This window comes from Aspergillus vadensis, assembly GCF_003184925.1.
Source record: "Aspergillus vadensis CBS 113365 unplaced genomic scaffold BO88scaffold_7, whole genome shotgun sequence".
Lineage (NCBI taxonomy): Eukaryota > Fungi > Ascomycota > Eurotiomycetes > Eurotiales > Aspergillaceae > Aspergillus > Aspergillus vadensis.
Window position 1 is genome coordinate 1,063,460 of NW_020292045.1, and position 17,187 is coordinate 1,080,646.

The 17,187-nt window shown below is 51.0% G+C and overlaps 7 protein-coding genes across 7 annotated transcripts; 3 read left to right on the top strand and 4 right to left on the bottom strand.

The window, feature by feature from the left end:
* Nucleotides 1–326: 326 nt before the first annotated feature.
* BO88DRAFT_362926 (intradiol ring-cleavage dioxygenase) lies at nt 327–1,597 on the top strand (the record flags this gene model as incomplete). The annotated part of the gene is made up of 3 exons (XM_025703933.1): nt 327–570; nt 623–947; nt 997–1,597. The coding sequence occupies 3 exons, from the start codon at nt 327–329 to the stop codon at nt 1,595–1,597; spliced, it is 1,170 nt and encodes a 389-aa protein (XP_025564649.1).
* Nucleotides 1,598–2,324: 727 nt separating this feature from the next.
* BO88DRAFT_256872 (uncharacterized protein) lies at nt 2,325–4,156 on the top strand. The gene is made up of 4 exons (XM_025702249.1): nt 2,325–2,602; nt 2,654–2,721; nt 2,775–3,501; nt 3,558–4,156. The coding sequence occupies exons 1-4, from the start codon at nt 2,404–2,406 to the stop codon at nt 3,824–3,826; spliced, it is 1,263 nt and encodes a 420-aa protein (XP_025564650.1). The 5' UTR covers nt 2,325–2,403; the 3' UTR covers nt 3,827–4,156.
* Nucleotides 4,157–4,464: 308 nt separating this feature from the next.
* On the bottom strand, nt 4,465–6,845 carry BO88DRAFT_385848 (S53 family peptidase). Its single transcript, XM_025704758.1, has 5 exons — nt 5,587–6,845; nt 5,397–5,538; nt 5,255–5,348; nt 4,897–5,200; nt 4,465–4,837 (listed from the first exon to the last, which is right to left on the bottom strand). The coding sequence occupies exons 1-5, from the start codon at nt 6,480–6,482 to the stop codon at nt 4,486–4,488; spliced, it is 1,788 nt and encodes a 595-aa protein (XP_025564651.1). The 5' UTR covers nt 6,483–6,845; the 3' UTR covers nt 4,465–4,485.
* Nucleotides 6,846–7,309: 464 nt separating this feature from the next.
* BO88DRAFT_403771 (uncharacterized protein) lies at nt 7,310–8,107 on the bottom strand. The gene is made up of 4 exons (XM_025706442.1): nt 7,917–8,107; nt 7,761–7,843; nt 7,662–7,703; nt 7,310–7,601 (listed from the first exon to the last, which is right to left on the bottom strand). Exons 1-4 carry the CDS (start codon nt 7,983–7,985, stop codon nt 7,481–7,483), a joined length of 315 nt encoding a protein of 104 aa, XP_025564652.1. The 5' UTR covers nt 7,986–8,107; the 3' UTR covers nt 7,310–7,480.
* Nucleotides 8,108–8,998: 891 nt separating this feature from the next.
* On the bottom strand, nt 8,999–10,615 carry aglA (putative alpha-galactosidase; the record flags this gene model as incomplete). The annotated part of the gene is made up of 1 exon (XM_025704759.1): nt 8,999–10,615. The coding sequence occupies one exon, from the start codon at nt 10,613–10,615 to the stop codon at nt 8,999–9,001; it is 1,617 nt and encodes a 538-aa protein (XP_025564653.1).
* A 2,069-nt stretch (nt 10,616–12,684) lies between these two features.
* On the top strand, nt 12,685–13,367 carry BO88DRAFT_480229 (uncharacterized protein; the record flags this gene model as incomplete). Its single annotated transcript, XM_025712129.1, has 3 exons — nt 12,685–12,876; nt 12,933–12,983; nt 13,042–13,367. Exons 1-3 carry the CDS (start codon nt 12,762–12,764, stop codon nt 13,365–13,367), a joined length of 492 nt encoding a protein of 163 aa, XP_025564654.1. The 5' UTR covers nt 12,685–12,761.
* Nucleotides 13,368–13,733: 366 nt separating this feature from the next.
* BO88DRAFT_480231 (DUF3176 domain-containing protein) lies at nt 13,734–15,761 on the bottom strand (the record flags this gene model as incomplete). The annotated part of the gene is made up of 3 exons (XM_025712130.1): nt 13,734–15,060; nt 15,117–15,564; nt 15,593–15,761. 3 exons carry the CDS (start codon nt 15,759–15,761, stop codon nt 13,785–13,787), a joined length of 1,893 nt encoding a protein of 630 aa, XP_025564655.1. The 3' UTR covers nt 13,734–13,784.
* Between the last annotated feature and the right edge of the window lie 1,426 nt (nt 15,762–17,187).

Here is a 17,187-nt window from a genome sequence, read left to right on the forward strand (position 1 = left end):
TATCCTCCGCTGCGGATCCACGTACGCGGCGCCAAGAAGCTTCCATTGCCCAGCCGGCATCTCGGAGTCCCTCTAGGGTTTCCAATTGCCGCCAGGGTACGTGATGACGAATCCCCTGACAGTTGAGATATCAAAAATCTTCGCTAGGGACTGAGTACGGCTCACAGGGTAGCCTGACGGCCACGCCAGTATGGGACTGGATGACGCGGCTATAGAAGAGGCATCAACAATGTCAAGCATAAATATCAAGACCCTCAGCCACGACTTGAAGGCCATCAACAGCACGATCGCAGCTCAATCATCTCGATCACTCGGATAGCTTCATCATGCATTTCTCCAAGCTCCTCACTCTCACCGCGGCCACTCTGGCTTTCGCCCACCCCGGCGAGAAACATGACCATGAGGCCGTCAAGCGGGAGATTCGCCTTCGCGATGCCCTCGCTGAGCAGGCCAGACACGGTGTCAATGCTTGCTCCAACAGCCACCAGGCTAGACAGGTTCAGCAGCGCTCCGTTTCCCGCCGTGCCAACACCGCCCGCGAGCTGCGCTCCAAGAGGGGCGTGACTGCTGGTAAGCAGGCCTGAACTGGCAAACCGTGATTGCATCGTTTAACCATAAATAGCTCCCCACAAGTTCCGCCGGAACCTCGCGGCCCTCGAAAAGTGGGAAGCCATCAACCACAACAAGACTGGCCTCCTTGACTACTCCCCCCAGACCTCCGAGGCCGACATCTTCGGCGCCAACACCAGCTCCATCCTTACTCCTACCATCACCGATGGCCCCTACTACGTCTGGGGTGAAGTGATCCGTCAGAACGTCAAGGAGGATAAGTACTGTGATGGTGTCGATCTCTTCCTCGAAGTGCAGTACATCGATGTCAACACTTGCCTGCCTGTGCAGGGTGCTCTGGTCGACATCTGGAACGCCAACGCTACCGGTGTTTACAGGTATGGTGCTTTTTTTCATCTTTTCATCCGATCATAGCTAAGTATGTAGTGGTATCTCCACCAGTGGCAACTACGCCGCCGACGGCTGGGACTCGACCTTCCTCCGTGGTATTCAAGAGACCGATGAGGATGGTGTTGTTACCTTCCAGACCATCTTCCCCGGTCACTACGACGGCCGCGCCATCCACACCCATCTCCTGACTCACCTCAACTCCACCATCAACCGCAACAACGGCACCCTTCAAGTGGGCACTGGCAGCGTCGCCCACATCGGCCAGCTCTTCTGGAACGAGGTCCTGCGTACCGCTGTTGAGAACACCTACCCCTACACCACCAACACCCAGGATATCACCAGCAATGCCGACGACATGTGGAGTGTTGAGCAGGCTACCAGCGCCTACGACCCCTTCCCGGAGTTCTTGTACCTCGGTGACAGCATCGAGGACGGTTTGTTCGCCTGGATCCAAATCGGTATCAACACCACTGCCGACTACACCGACAACTCCTACTACAGCATTGCTGCTTACTACGATGAGAACGGTGGTCATGAGAACTCGGACAGCGCTGCCATGGGTGGTGGCTCTGGTGGTGGTGCTCCTTCGGGTTCCATGTCCATGTCCGGTGCTATGCCCTCTTCTACCAGTGCTTAAGGGGTTGTAAAATCGCTGAGCGTGCGTCTACGGGACGGGATTTACTTTCTACTGTAACAACACTTTTTCTCATATATGTATTGAGCAGTTAGACAATAGACTCTTTACTAGTCTCAAATCGATTGTTGGGAATACTATACCCCTTCTCCAATATCGAAAACCTTTTCACTCCTAAGTGATGTAAATATCGTTCTCTGTTATAACACAGAGTTTGGATCACAATGTGTCGACCCGATCAGCCCGTTTCCCCGAGACTACCCTCGGCAAGAGTGAGCCCGGAACTATGGCCCGCCGCCAATAGAACAACCAAGGCACCCCTAAAATCTGACAAGCTGCTCCATCTGACCGACTATCAGCAGCTGCTGTGCAACGTCAACACTCAGACAGTGCAAACTACAACAAAGACTGTCTATTAATTCTCTAGCCACGCATGCTAAGCTTTTGTGCTAGTAAGCGCTATGATGCTAGTCGAAACTTGGACGAGAGGCACCATGATCGAGCCTGCTGCACGGGGCGCGGCCAACAATCCGGAAAATCCCTCAGATCCCTGTCGAGGCCCTTTCAGCCCTATCGGGAGGGAGGATGTATCCCTGTTAGGGGCCAGACGGGCTGATAGCGTCATTTCTGCCTGCACGATGACCTACTAAACTGCGACAGTCCATGTCTCGAAGAATATTTTCCTCCGGTGCGTGCTCACCTGATTCTTAGCGGGCTAGGTCGGTGTGCTGGGTTCTTCCACCTTTTCTCTACAACAATCTGCTTCCTTCGGCGAAAATGGTCACAGTGGTCTTCTTAGGACATTCAGTATGGCACCGCGACTTCACATTCAAGTCAATCCACAATCAGGAAGAAATTGCGTATCGCCGGGTTATGCAGAGGTGAATCTAGAAAGCAGCAGCCATGTCATCACAGACAGTCACCTTGACGGCAATGTCATTATATCCATGCCAGGCAATGAGACTGCCAGTTCATCGCAACAATTACTCGTCGAAGTAACCTTTGAAGGTAAAGGTCTCATCAAAGAAATTCTTTCCTGGTTTTAACCCGCTATACCAGGTCATTTATCAACGGCAGTTAATTTGAATGTCTCAACACAGCTGCTGCGACTCGCAAAGAATATCACAGTAAGATGACCTTGAGCCCTTTTCCATAAGATCTTTGAATTAACTTAGTTCAGCTGCTCCGAGCATCCGATGTGCGCGAACTAGCACAGCAAAACAATGCCAACACTTCACGCACAATCCTACACCCCTTCCACTTCAACATCCCCCGTACCGCCAATGCCGTCTCGTCCGACGAATACGACACCACTTCCCTACCCCCATCTCTCTCCTTCAAACCCATGCCAGTCTACAACTCCAACGACCTCATTCTGCGCGGACAAGGCCGCATAGAATACTTCCTGAAAGCCCGACTCTTCGACCACGAAGAATGCATCGCCGAGACTGAAGCACCAGTAACGTTTGCACCGGCTCGAGAATGTTCCCCTCCCATATGCATTCCCGACTTTCCCGGCGAATATACACTCGCATCGTCACGACGTGTTCGCGATAGATTACATCGCCGCGATCTATACTATCTGTCTGTGCAGACGGAGGAACCTGCCCCGCTGTACCTAAATCATTCGGGAATGGTGTCTACGGTAGTTCCACTAAAATGGCACTATCGCTGTCTAAATCCATCGCAACAGCACGCAAATGTCCCCGGGATATATGCCAGCATCCAGACGTCTCTTCGCGCGATGACATTTGTTTCTGTGTCTCCGCAAGACCGGCTTCCGTTAGAGGGAGACGCTAACAAGTTGCTGGATTTCAAGCTTGTTGCGAATACGACGGGGACGGGTTGTACTCAGGTGCGGAAGTTGCGCATCGCATCGTGGGAGGACTGCGGTCATAACAAGCAGGGTACGTAAAGCGCTCGCAGTGAATTTTACCACTCCTGACTTTGTATGATATGACAGACCAGTCTGGGACATACCAAGCAACTACCCCCCTGATCCTCAACTTCGACACGCCCGATTACCTCCCTCCTACGTTTACCCATCCGTACATCTCCCGACGGTACAGCCTCTCCATATTCATTTCGGTCGATGTCGATAACTCCAGGAATGCGAATTTGCGACTGCGGGTTCCCGTGCAGGTATCGTATGACCGGGGCGAGTGTCCGACAGAGTGTATGGATGAGCCATTCCGATTAGATCCTGAAATACTTCCGCCTTATCTCAAGTGAGGGTTATGCGTATATCTCCATTACAGCGAGTATTAATTTATTGCAGTCGGCCGATTAAGGTCAGGTTGCACTGACATCGCGGATTTCGCTGGCCCTCGTGCATTGACTGCAGATATAGCGGTTTAAGCTGCATGTCGCTTACCGTACAGCTACATGAAACCAATTAAATGTCAGGACCAGCATCAACAGACTAGAGACATATATTCTCCAGGCATGATCCATCTCCTGTAGGGTGAATCCGGAATTGAAATCTGTCCCCACGGCAAAATCGGCAACTGAATGGTATTTTCACCATCGCATCGCTCAGCCCTATGCGGTGCCAGAAGCGGGGTAAGTTGATTGATTGGGCCTATGGCCCTTGACCCCTGTCGGAATTAATTTCAGGGATTTCACGGAGTAACCTAGCATCTCCTTATCAGCCACTCATATTGAGAGGGCGGTGGTCTGTTGACTTTGTCCGTGACGGTCGTTGAGGGGGGTGGGGAAGCATTAATTTAATCCTAGACAAGGAGAAGCGGCCTACCAATATGACCCCGGTCATATTATGAACCATTCAGGAAGAAAGCCATGTGAAAGTCGTACATATCTCGAAAATCATCTTTAGCATATCTCACATACTATCACATACAAAATCTCATCCCATACACAGGACATGTAATCTACAACGACAGCACCAACTGCCTCAACTTCTCGAAATCAGGAAGTCCTAATCCCGTCACCGGATCCCATCCGACCGTGGCATTCCAATGCGCCCACGGGATAATGCCCGCACCCGCAACAGCCTCATCACTCTGCGGATCAATGCCATTGCACCCGATCGACTGTCCCGCCGTGACATCCGTCAGCGCCTTGTACCCCTTGCTGTACAGCAGGGGGTTCAAGAATCCCAGCGTGGACTTGCCCGCCCGCAGCCGAGCATCGTTCAACATGCCCACGAGCGCAGAGAACAGGGGACACGCGGCGGAAGTACCGCCGGAACCGTAGCGGGTGCCGTAGAAGATAACCTCATAGCTATATCACATTAGCCCCTATTTGTATCATTATAAGATAAAGAGGGGGTAGGGACTCACGAAGGCTCAAAGCTATGGGCCGAAACATCGGGAAATCCGCGACCGCTAAAGTTAGCGAATTGCGAGTAGTACTGCTTCGTCTCGTTGGTGATGTGGTGCGACAGGTAGTTCTGCACCGCTTCCTTCTGGAACCAGGCTCGCTCGAAGTAGTTGCTGAATCCGCCGGAACTGGCTTCCCAGGCGATTTCGGGCGCGTAGGACATGGTGCCTCCCACGGCGGTCACATAGGGACAGGTGGCGGGGAAGATGGGATTGAATTGTGTGCTGTTGGTGCCGTCGGTGGTGCGGCAGCCGGATCCAATTCCTATACTGCTGTTAGCAAGTATGCTTTAGCGGAAGATGGTGATGAGCAGTGTACCTTCGTCACCGGATGACTCGAGGACACTGATGCCGCGGAGTCCGACGAGCCCGATCAGGTTGCAGACCCGCTTGGCGTAGTATTCTGGGACGGTCTGATGCTGTTAGTATGTAGATGCCGAGGGAGAGATGTATCATCTTACCTGTTCGTCGTCGCCGTAGGAGTTGGAAATCACTTGGGGAAGGGCCGAGTTGGGCTTGGAGAGGAGGTACTCGTAGTACTGGAGGTAAGGCTCATTCTCGTTATCGGCTGCACTCGGCTCATCGGGGTCGGGAATGAAAGGACTGCATAATTAGCTTCGACTCAAGTGCTGTTTTAGGAGTAATGCTCACGGTTCGCCAGAAGTGATAAACTCCGTTACCGGCAGGGGATGGCCCACGCCGACGAGCAATTCCACATCAAGGTCAGCCTCGGTCAGGGAAGCCGTCGATTGATTCTGGTCATTGACGCCGCCATTGATCAGCTCCACGGAGAAGTTCTGAGACGGCAAGTTGAACAGTCTCTCGAATTTGGCAAGATCGGAATACGAGGCGGACTCGTTCAGAAAGCTGGCGAATCCCAGCTTGCTTCCTGACGAGGCGCTGGGAGTGTAATTGCCAAAGTTGTACATCTCCTTCAGGCAGGACAACGTGATGAGATCGGCGCAGGACGAGCTGTTGGAGCGTTTGGCCACATGGCTGTCGATCTTCTGCGACCGCTGGGTCAGACCTGCACTGGTCTTTTCCTTGCCGAAGAAGGTCGTCGGGGAGATGAGGTCGATCGAGTCGACCAGATCATCGGGAATGGAATACTCCGTTGTGCGCAATCTCTGGGAAGAGCCACTTTGGTAGTAAGCAAAGGTGGTGTTGAGAAGCTTGTTCACCTTGTCGACGGTGGTCGCAAAGTTCACCAAGCTGCCCTGCCGGGCGATATGGGTGATGTTGGCGCTGCGCAACCAGCTGATCACGGCCTTGTCGCTGGCCACGGGGAACAGCGTGTCGACATCCTCCTGATCCAGCCACTGGCCGTACTGCGATTCACCAGGTGTGGACAAGTCTTTCAGCTTAGATTCAAGCTGATCGAGGTTCTTGCGTGCCAATGCGATCGACAGGCTAATCTGGTGATCGGAGCCGGCATCTTCGAGATGGTGCCAGCCCGATGGGACCGCGGCGAGCTTCTCATGAACAACCGCGTTGGTCGATGCGGCCAGAGAGCACAGCAGTGCTGTGTAGAGACCGGAGGAACGCATGCTGGGGAAATTGAGAGGGACAACAGGCGAAGAGTTTGAATTGACCGCTAGCCCGGCGAAACGGACATTATAACTTTTCCAAGTCAGACAGAAGGGACGGGGGACTGGCCGCCCTTGCTTATCGGACGAGACAATGGCATCATTGCATGTCTCCAACTGCTAGCAGACTGGGTCAATTCAGACCGGCCGATACTGAAGAAAAGCTGATTTGTCGAGGGGATTCTGCAAATGCACCCCAGAGCGACTGGCGTCGGCTGTTGTGATAAGCAATGGGTCTCCAACCCTGATTCCCACCCGGAGTCCGACGGTGATCGCCCGGATTGAGTTGTTGCAACATGTTGCCTGCCAACCACGCCATGCTGCCATTTATCTCGTAAGACAATTGACAATTACTCAAAACCAATTTAAAGCACCTCTCGCACTTTTTCATGCTGCTCAGAGTATTGCCGACGCCTGATCAAACTGCCGTGGCTGATGAATCCCTTCTTGATTTTCTTCTTCTAAGCGATGGCCCTAAATTAGCGCCGGCGAACAAGCATCGGTGCCTCCAGATCATCCACTCTAATGCCCGCTACTGTACCGTCGCATCCAATAGTCGATCTCTGGTGCCGTGGGTCTGAACTCAGGTTACCAGCGGACAATTCTCGCGGCTTCTCTCGGCTGAGTCCCTCTTCCCCAACGATCCCTTGAGCTTACCGCTGTCGATGGCCTTCGCTCAACGTGGGGTGTCCAATCTATCGTCGGAAATTGCCGATACCAGCCCACATGCGCAGGATATTGAGTCAAAGAAGACAGTAATATGAGTTGTCTCCATATTTTGTAAGTAGCTGCCAACTTCCCGAAACTTGTCTTATCACTTATTGACGCCACATCCAGGCTGCTTAGAAACAGCAAGTCAATTTCATTCACTAACTAGATAAGCATACCCTCACAATCATCAAATTGTTCCGTATAATGCATCCAGACTCTTCACACGGGTCTCAACAACCCGTCGTCCTCTAAGAAGGATAGCAATAGATGCTCCCGCTTATCGTACCAAAATTCTGAAAGAACCGACTGTTCTCATAGCAGGCACTCCGGTATCCCACCGTATCGTAATTTCCGGTGCATGTTGTGCTTCTACAGGAGAAGATCGGTCAGCTAGATAGGTCACATCTATTTCGGAATCGGTCATCATACCCATACTGGCGACAGCCGACCGCAACATTGAACTGGGTTGACCTATTCCTCTTGTGTTAAAGCAGGCTCTATGGCAACGATTGTCGGCATGGTATATACCCAGTTTGGTTCAAAGGGACGCAGGTTTCAGAGTAGATGGGCCTTGCGTCTACAGTGCAGACACGAAACTCGCTCGTGGTGCCCTAGAAGCCTTTCAATCAGATGATACAAATCATTGATTTGAAGTGAAGAATAGTAGTCGGAAAGTATACATACAATCTGGGTCTTGTTCTGCGCCATCACCGCAGAAATCATCGTGAACAGAAGAGCCTTGGCGGAAACCATGATGCCGTTTATTGTTTCGGAGATAGAAGGAAGAGAATCAGAGTATTGTGGAGACTTGACTTTTTATCTTGAAGCTAGTTGAAGGTTAAAGAGTTTTATAACAACTGCTGTCAGGGCTAGACCTGTCGTGAGGCATCCCAGTAAAGTACATTCCAATGACAGGCGCTGTCAAGTCTTTAGGTTACTGGAATGTCCTCGGTACAACAATGCCATCGTGTTGCTCCAGTGCACACTGTTGAGGCACATTCCTCGGGTTTGGATGTACTATGGCTATCGGGCGTTGATATCAAATGGTTATGGAACTCTAACGTTGAGGTTACCCTGCATTATGTGGAGCCATTGGTGGAAATAGCGCCGAAGAATGCTGGGCTTCGGCGACTTGCTGTCCAGCCGGTTATTTCCGTAGTTAATCTGAAAGATTTTAATCCCACCGGAGTGATTCCAATCTTCTTCGGGAAGATTCTGTGTAGGCAGAACCGTGCTTTCAGTATGCACTGGAGACCATGCGATTGTATGTTACTGGCGGGATCTATGTCTACTGCACTTCAGGTGAACAAAGGTTCGCAGAAGATACCAGCATATTTTAAGATATGCACGTGCTTAGGAATGCAGGTCTAAACGCAATGACAATCTGAATATGGATATTGGTCAATCCGCAACCCTCAAGGCATTCCAGCTATCTTTAATGGCCTAATGCTGGGCGAACCTGGGGAAAGAATGGCCAGAGCCTTAGCCCTCGAGGTTCTACACACGGACCAAGGTATAATATTCTGTATGCGTTCCTTGTTGCTTAACATTGCAATTACCTAATTAGAGCCTGTCAAACTTGGTTCAAGTTGAAAAGCGCTTCACACACAGGGGACTATTGAGAATTGGCGGGAACAACTGCAAATAAACCACATGACCCTACTAATAGCATTTGAGACGTATATCATTTATGTTTAGTTGTCTAGACATCAACATAAAGAAGCTTCCAAGAAGTGAGATCACATCCATACTCTCCCCTTGCTCCCCTACGACAACTGGATGCCACTCGGGAGGCCAAATACTTGGCCATCCCTCTCATCCAGACACGACTTCATTTGCACCGGACCCTCCGTCAAGCAACCATCTGTCTTTGCATTCTTCAAACTCCCCGTGACTGCATACGTCCAATGCTGGCCGTCGTCATCAGTGCTGTCACATGCTTGAAGCTTCACTGAGCTTCCATCGGCAGTCAAAAATTGTGTCGTCTGTGATACTGGACTAATGACTCCTGACGATGTCACCCGCCAGATCTGGGAGCCATCTCCATTGCAGGACTGAAATGTGATTGAAGAATTTGAGGCGGCGGTCAGACAGTTGCCTGATGCTGTGTTGAAAATGAGTCCTGTTGGGACTACCGAAGAACATTCCTCTGGCAGACTAAGCCGGAAGACTGCTGTTGCGTGGCTGGCTAATACAACCTTTATATGGTCGCCGACCTTCTGGGTATTGCCATTCCAGAGGTCTTCGGCAGTATATGTACAGCCAGTGTCGACCAGACCCAGCCATTGCACTGGAACTTCCTTCGTTACAGTTGCGTTACTCTTATTAAGCACAGTCAGCAGTCTATCGCCGTTCGCCAGACTACGTGTCAATATATCCAGGGTGTCATCGCGACTCGCCAACGTGGCCTGCTGTGCCAGGGGATCTTGATTCACCCCAATCAATGCTTCGTTCGTCAGAAAGGCAATCTCATCCTTCGAGAGCGCGGGTATATAGGCGCTTATAATGAGAGGAGCCGAGAAAGAAGCCCAAAGTGCAAAATGCGACCGCTTTTCATCCGCCGTTAGGCCCGGATGATCCGGAATTAGAAAGTCGGGGTCGTTGAAGTACCCCGGTTGCTGGTAGCGTGCAAGAAGGGTGTTGTAGTTGTAGTTGTTCATGATGCTGTCCCATGCGCTACCTGCTCCACTGTACACCAGGATATCAGTTGAATGGCGTGCTAGCTCCCCGTATATCGGCACCCAGTCCATCACGGTGTACCAGTCTGTGTTGTTGTCTGTACCCGCAAAGTATGCCGGGGCTGACTCGGAGAAGATCAGTGGGTGCTGCATGTTGCTGAGAACTTGATGCCAGTGCCCGTAGCGTTGCTTGTATTCCTCCTCGAGTGTCCTGCCTTGAGCTGCGTAGACATTGCAGCCGTCAAGCTTGAGATAGTCGATTCCCCAGGAGGCAAAGGTGCTGGCATCCTGCTCCTCATGATTGTAGGATCCAGGGTATCCGCCACAGGTCATGTTGCCGGAGTCTTCGTAGATGCCGAAATGGAAGCCTTTGGCTTTGACATATTTGGCTAGCCAAGGTAGGCCGTGAGGAAACTTTGTTGTGTTCCACTGTAGGGATCCATTGTCGGATCGCTGATAGGCCATCCAGCAGTCATCCAGATTGATGCGATTGTACCCTGCATCCCGCAGACCGTTAGCAGCCATTGCATCGGCAGTCTCGGTGAACAAAGTCTCGTTGAGGTCGCACATAAAGCGGGCCCAATTGTTGAATCCCATGGGTGGTGTTGGCAGGAGGCTGGAGCGCTCAATGGAGCTGTATGCTTGCAAGGGAAGCATGGCAGCCAGCGTGGCAGCCACCAAGATGCTTTTGGTCCCTTGATTCATGATGTTCACAGAATTTTGTGTCATTATATACCCCTTTCAACCAGCGTTTATGAAGATAAATGTCACGTCCAGGTGAAGGTTGGTGACAGCAATTAAGTTGCAAAAGCAACGGACTCTTAAGCAGGCCATCCCTTGCAGCAGATTGTCTGATGGCCCTGGTCTTCCCCGCTCGAGCAATCGGAGTACTAGTGGTTGACACCTGCAGCCAAACCCTGGCGGCTGCTTGCATTGATGCCACGGTGCCATTGGAGCTGCAGCTCACGGAGTGCGAGTCCAACCATCTTTCTTCGCTTATCTTCCCCGCAGCACCGGCCGAGGGTTCAGCTCGGTTTGCTGAATCGTGGTGGGTTGAAAAACATTGAAGCGATCGTTTCCGTGCTGTGGTGTCGTGGGAATAATAGCGTGTATGTTACATTCATCGGTGATTTTGTTTGTTCTTGGTGTTTGGTCAGCCATTGTGCACTATCTCAGTCTGCTCAGATAAGTGTCTGCACACATTTTAGCACCAATGCAGTCACCGAGGCCACACACCGGTAGAATCAGGAGTATGGACACCAACAACATCTTTCTCTGTCAGTACTTCATACGCAACCAATTCTCGACTAGAGTTCCCTACGGGAAGTGCTTCTCTGGTCGTTCTCCATCTCGCCTGCCCGGGGTCTGTATCAATAGGGACCACCTTTCACGGTCGCCTAAAGAATCTAGTCTTTATTCATGCTGTTCGCATCTCAGTCCGGCTAATTTCAGCTTAGGAAGTGCGTATGCATGCATTGATTGTCGGTCCATCCAGCCATGCCCGGATGAATTCTCGGATATTGACTACTAGCCATCGCATCTCTGAACTCCGTAGATGTCTCACTTTCTATTTAGAAGCTGAACTCGCTCAGCTCGCCAAGCCAGGTCAGTTCAGCCTGGTTTTTATCATAATCGCATCATGGACATCAGGGGGATCATCGCACCGTGTGTTGGAGACAATTTGGAGCTTGTCTCGGAAGCAACCCGACCGGCATTCTTAGCTTGCTGCAGAGTGAAGCCAGTGCCTGGTATAGTTGACTTATGGTAAGACAACTACTATAGTCTTTCGAGTACAGCCCTCGCTGGACTCGACTATAAACAACGGAGACAATTGGAATTACCGCATAGACTGTGTTCAGTCCCCTCCCTTCGCCCCGATCCCCAATGGAAATAGAGGAAGTATTAACAAGTATGCATGTAAACGGTTTATTCTGCATAAGCTGAGTATAATCAACTCCGATATGATGTAAACACAGCCTCGTCTCTTTCAGCCGCTTGTCTCAGCAAGCAAGACAGATCGCTGTCATCGATCGACACCCCACCCCACCACGGAGATATTACTCTGTATGGTGATGTTGACAATAGGGGAAGCTGATCGATTTGGGAAAAGTGACCAAACGTCAATAGCGTCACTGTTTCAGTATGGCAAGATGACCTTGGCATAGTGGAACCCTCCCTTGCCGTCAACCAGAATACTGTGTGGCTCATGATGATTCCATATTTCAGGAACAATTCGAGCACTGTGGCGGTGTTCAGCCTTACCTATTCCGTACAACGTATATCTCCGTTGGCTATTGATTATCGTCCATCTCGAGGATCTGTTTAAGGTTAATGACTGGAAGAGGCAAACATGGGGGGGAGATCATCTGAAACATCGGGACGATCAACGGCCGAGACCGGAAATAGAAGTCGGTAGAACCGTTGACCTCTTGACGAAGGATTCCTCGGTACTCTATGAGTTGAGATGCAACAGCTCTTTCGATCAATTGCTTGAAGTTGCTGTGCTCTTGTGATTAGCCTGCCATATCATGTTTTCCGCTTACCCCTCCGCAGCTGCATAAGAATAAACCCGGGGAATCCGGCACGGCACGCGGGACTCCAAGACATGTCTCACATAGTGCCGACGATCGATAACCCAGAACGACAGCAATCTCCATCGGGAGTCCACCCAGTCTCATCTTTGAGCCCGCAAATGACTTCACTTGTCCCTGGGGTGGACCTGACCTCCCCTCCCTGAAGGGTATATAAATGCTGCTGAACACCGCCCATCTTGCTATCAATCACACTCACAAACCATCAAAACAATCATTTTCTGTGGATTCATCATATTCAATTCCACTTTCTATCCAAAATGAAGTTCTCCATCGTTGCTCTTGCCGGCCTTGTCAGCGCCGTCTCTGCCGCTTCTCTCCCCGCGCGCTTCTCCCTCATCGCCGATGACAACACCCCCGTCCTCACTGACGGCGGTATGCTCTCCTTCCCATCTGGATTTCCATCTACCAATATACTAATGAGAATACAGAGTACGTCTATATCGGCAACGACACCTCCAAGAGCACCTCCAAGCTGATCCGTAAGCCAACCCTCTTCCCTTAACCACTTCATATCTCACTAACAAATGAAATAACCAGTCTCCGGTGGTGCCAACGGTGGTGGTCTGACCTACCTCGCTAAGGGCGCCGTCCCCACCGCCTGGCAAAACCTGTACATCATCGAGAACAGCGTCTCGCCCATCTCCTTCACCCAGCCTCACTCCGGCGCTGTTCCCAACAACGCCAACACCACTGGCTTCGGCGTCAACGAGCAGGGTTACCTGACTCAGGGCGGTAGGGCTTGGTTCGCTGTTGACGGTTATGGCGATGTCCCTGCCAAGGAGGTCTACTGGTACGGTGCTCACAGCTCGGAGTACAAGGCTGCCTACCTCAAGGTTCAGGAGTGCACTACCGAGGAGTGCTAAATGGGTTAATAACCATGGCACACACTTTTGATGTGTAAATGTTTAGTGGGTATATCGGGGATGGACCATATGAGTATAGTTAGTGTATAATATAAATTCCTCACCATTGGATTTTCTCTCCTTTACTATGAAAGTCGTAGTGTAGCTAGATTGTTCAGGATCAATATTGGGGCATCGGGATGTGGACCACGAAAAGGGGGGAGAATTTCCAATTTGCCAAGCATACCGGATCAATGGAGAGTAAAGAATATGGATGTTACTTCGTTACTATTTCACATAACATTTGGTCTCATGAACTTGTCTCCAGGTATAATTTTCATAACCATAATTGCTGTTTTGCTCATAGACTATATTACATATTATACACATTATTAGTATACAGCGTATAAGATTCTCATCGTAAGACTGGTGATAGTATCATCCCACCACCGCCTTCAACTTCGCCCCTGCTGTCGTCGTCTCCAACCACACCTTCATCTTGCGCGATGCCGCCTCCATATGGGTCAAGTCTGGACTGCGCTCGAACGCGTGCGGTGCCTCCACAGCCACATCCGAGAACAACAACGCCAGTGGCGACGACTTCCAGATAAACTGGTTCCGCGTCCGGACTATCGTCGTTATGAGGAAGACGAGGGTCAAGACCATCAGTGCAATCGGGAGAATCATCCACGACCATTTGACGTGCACGAATGACTCGACAGTCCAGGTCGTGCCGTTGACGGACGCCTTGCACGCGGCGTTGCGCGCATGGGTCGTCAATGCGCCCGCGAGTGATTGGAACATCGAGTTGATGTCAGTGTAATTGCCCTCCATGCCGTAGACGGCGCGCATAGTGTCGGATGACCAGTCGGGCCGGTTGCTGACGAAGAGTGAGCCCTTGCCTTTTAGCAAGGGAGTCAGAGAGTTGTACATGGCGAGTCGGCTGAGCCAGCTAACGTTGTAGGTGCAGTCTGTGCGGTCGGGTTGTTGGCTGCCGTTCACATAGCATGTTTCCGGTGTGAGAGAGATGTCGCTGGTCGCCGATGTGGCGGAGGAGTTCGAGGATGAGGCTGTAGATACCAGGGTTTCGTTGTAGCGGCCTTTTTGGACCGACGCTTCGTATGTCTTGACGCAGAAATAGAGGGCGCATTCGGTGGCGCTGATTTGTGGTGGCACACCGTAGCCGGCAGCGCTGATGGCGGTGAAGTTCAGTATCACCGGTAGGTTTTCGGTATCGAGTTTGACAAGGTTCAGGCCGTTGGTGGCGTTCATCAAATACATCATGCTCCAGGAGGTCTCAAAGCTGAATCCATTGGGTAGGGTGTAATTGTAATTGGCCATGGTACTAACAACCGATGTTTTGTGAAGGGTGAGGCTGTCGGTGATGTTGGCGCAGCGACTGCAAAACCCTAGCGATTGATAAGGGGTGAAGGTACAGTTCCCTGTGGGACATGTCATGGTTACTGTGTTGCTGTCTGGGCCTTCACTCTGGAAGATACCGGTGTAGATGGCCCCGGTTGTGGATAGAGGAACCTTGTTCATGCCCGGCCCAGCGCCTTCGCCATAGTCGACATAGCTGCTTGTATTGCAGACTTGGATGGCGGAATGATCGGGCGAGTGGACGGGCTGCGAAGTGATGTTGATGACTTGCTGGACGAACGGCGCAATAGCCGCAGCAACCACCATTATGAAACATCCGATAGATACCAAGTGACTATTCATCTGTAAGACTATATGTCGTGCATATTTATAATGGTGAGAGACTCGTACCGAGGTAGAAAGCGGAACAGAACAAAGGTGGCGCTGAAAGCTCCGCGACTGGCCGCGTCTAGTAGTGACAGGTCGCTCAGTTGGTTTCGCTGGTTGAACCAGGACCATTTCAACTGCGACAGTCCCTCGGTAATTGGGAATATCATGGCCGCTTTCATTAGGGTCACCAGCACGGAAACCACGGCATTGAGAGTGATTCCATATGGCCAGTCCGGCATAGGCCGGTTATCATAGTTGTAGAGGACGATGATGATGGCGACCAGAGCCGCCACGGCAATGACACAGCTCACAATCTCCCAAGTCCAGCCTGACAAAAAGAATTTCGAGGTCTGATTCTGCAGAAGCAATGGTCTGGAGGTCGATAACGGGCGGGTTGATGGTTCCTTTGGGTCCTCGAGATTGCGGTACCCCAAATCGTACTCATCCTTGAGGGCCTTCATGATGACTGCTGGCCGGTTGGGGGAGCTGTAAGACACATCCGGTCTTTGTAGGAGGCGATGGAGATTTCTCGCTGCATGCCAGGGAGAAGATCTGATCAAGATCTGCGTGATACTCCATCTGGGCGACGATGACTCCCCATTGAGGCAATCCCCGGGGGATCTTGGCAGCCGCAATACAATCTGAAATGGAAAGCGGTGAGGTCATTTTGAAGGACTTTGAGACATCTCTTAGCCATATATGGCTTAGTCCCAGGGGTCAACAAGCCCTATCCGGGTAACTGATCGCCCAAAGTACCCCTGATTGGCCAATAAACACCCGGCAGGAGGGGACATTTCCTTGTTTGGTAAAACCGCCACAAACGGTCAGCCTCTCCAACGCTTATCTTTCCCGCATCTTCCTTCAAAGCCGAAAGGTTAACTGACTCGATTGATACTAAGGCGCAGTCTTCAGTCACAGCGAGAAGAAGATCGACGTGAAGTTGGGGTGGCAATGTCTCACTCGAGCGCAAAATCTTTTTTCAGAGACCTTCATATTGGTGTCAAAGGCAATACCATCAGCGGTGCCAGTTCTTTTGTTCACCTAGCTTCTAGCACACACTGCAAGCAAGCCAGTGAACAATTGCCAGCTGGAAAGCCGTAGATTCTGAAGCTTCTAGACTGAGAGCGTCGAAGAAAGTCGCGAGTTGTCTCTGCAGATTAACACTAGGTCGATCCTCGACGGGAGACGGTTGTGGCTGATCTACAGTCCAAAATCTCGCTGCAGTAAACCAAATTTTGGTCGGACGGCACATGTCATACTGGAAAGACCTACCATTAGGGGGCAGCAGTATGCACTATGCAGACGGGTGTTGAATCAAACAGTCTATGTCGTGGTCAAATCCCCGCCACCACAGCCACACACTACTGACACTGTATGATTGCTCTAGCGTGGGTGCGCCGCTCAATCACCCATCATCTGGGTCTTTAGCAACCGTATACCTAACTGACTTGAAGAATAGTCCTTGTGTCCAGCACCATCGCTGTTAGACGTAGATATTGGAGGTAGAGAGAGGATAGATGTCATTCTCTGTAGATGCTTGCATGGGCTCGCATGATGGTTCGTGCATGTTCACCGGTATGCAATTCCGCTCGACTCCCGTCAACATATGTTTCAGCTTGGAGTGGTGTGGTGTTGCAAACACTATTCCGAAATATGGTTCTGGTGAATCTTGTGTAGATGTCAGCAATTCTCTCGTGTCTGGAGTATCCATGGTGTGAAGACCAGATCCAGAGTAAGCTGACAGATGAAACAGAAAAAATGCTCCGTACCGAACAACAATGATTGTTTCTGAGCTGTCATTATTCTACTGCTTAGAGTTGCGTGGCATGGTTCGGACTATAGCATGGTCCACGGATAAAATTAGGCACCAGAATAAAGCTTAGCATCCGACCAAAAAAGCTTGTCGGGCGGGAGGCAAACATCGGAGTGGCTGAACGGCCGTTGTAATGGGGCAGAAGCAATATAGAAGGGTGGCCGTCGGGCTTAACTACCATTCTAGAACTTGAGCTAGATTCTGGCAACTCTGGTACGCCCGAGACAAGGTGACAGTGGACCACATGGCAGAGATGCTACCCTTTGCTTGCCGTGAAAC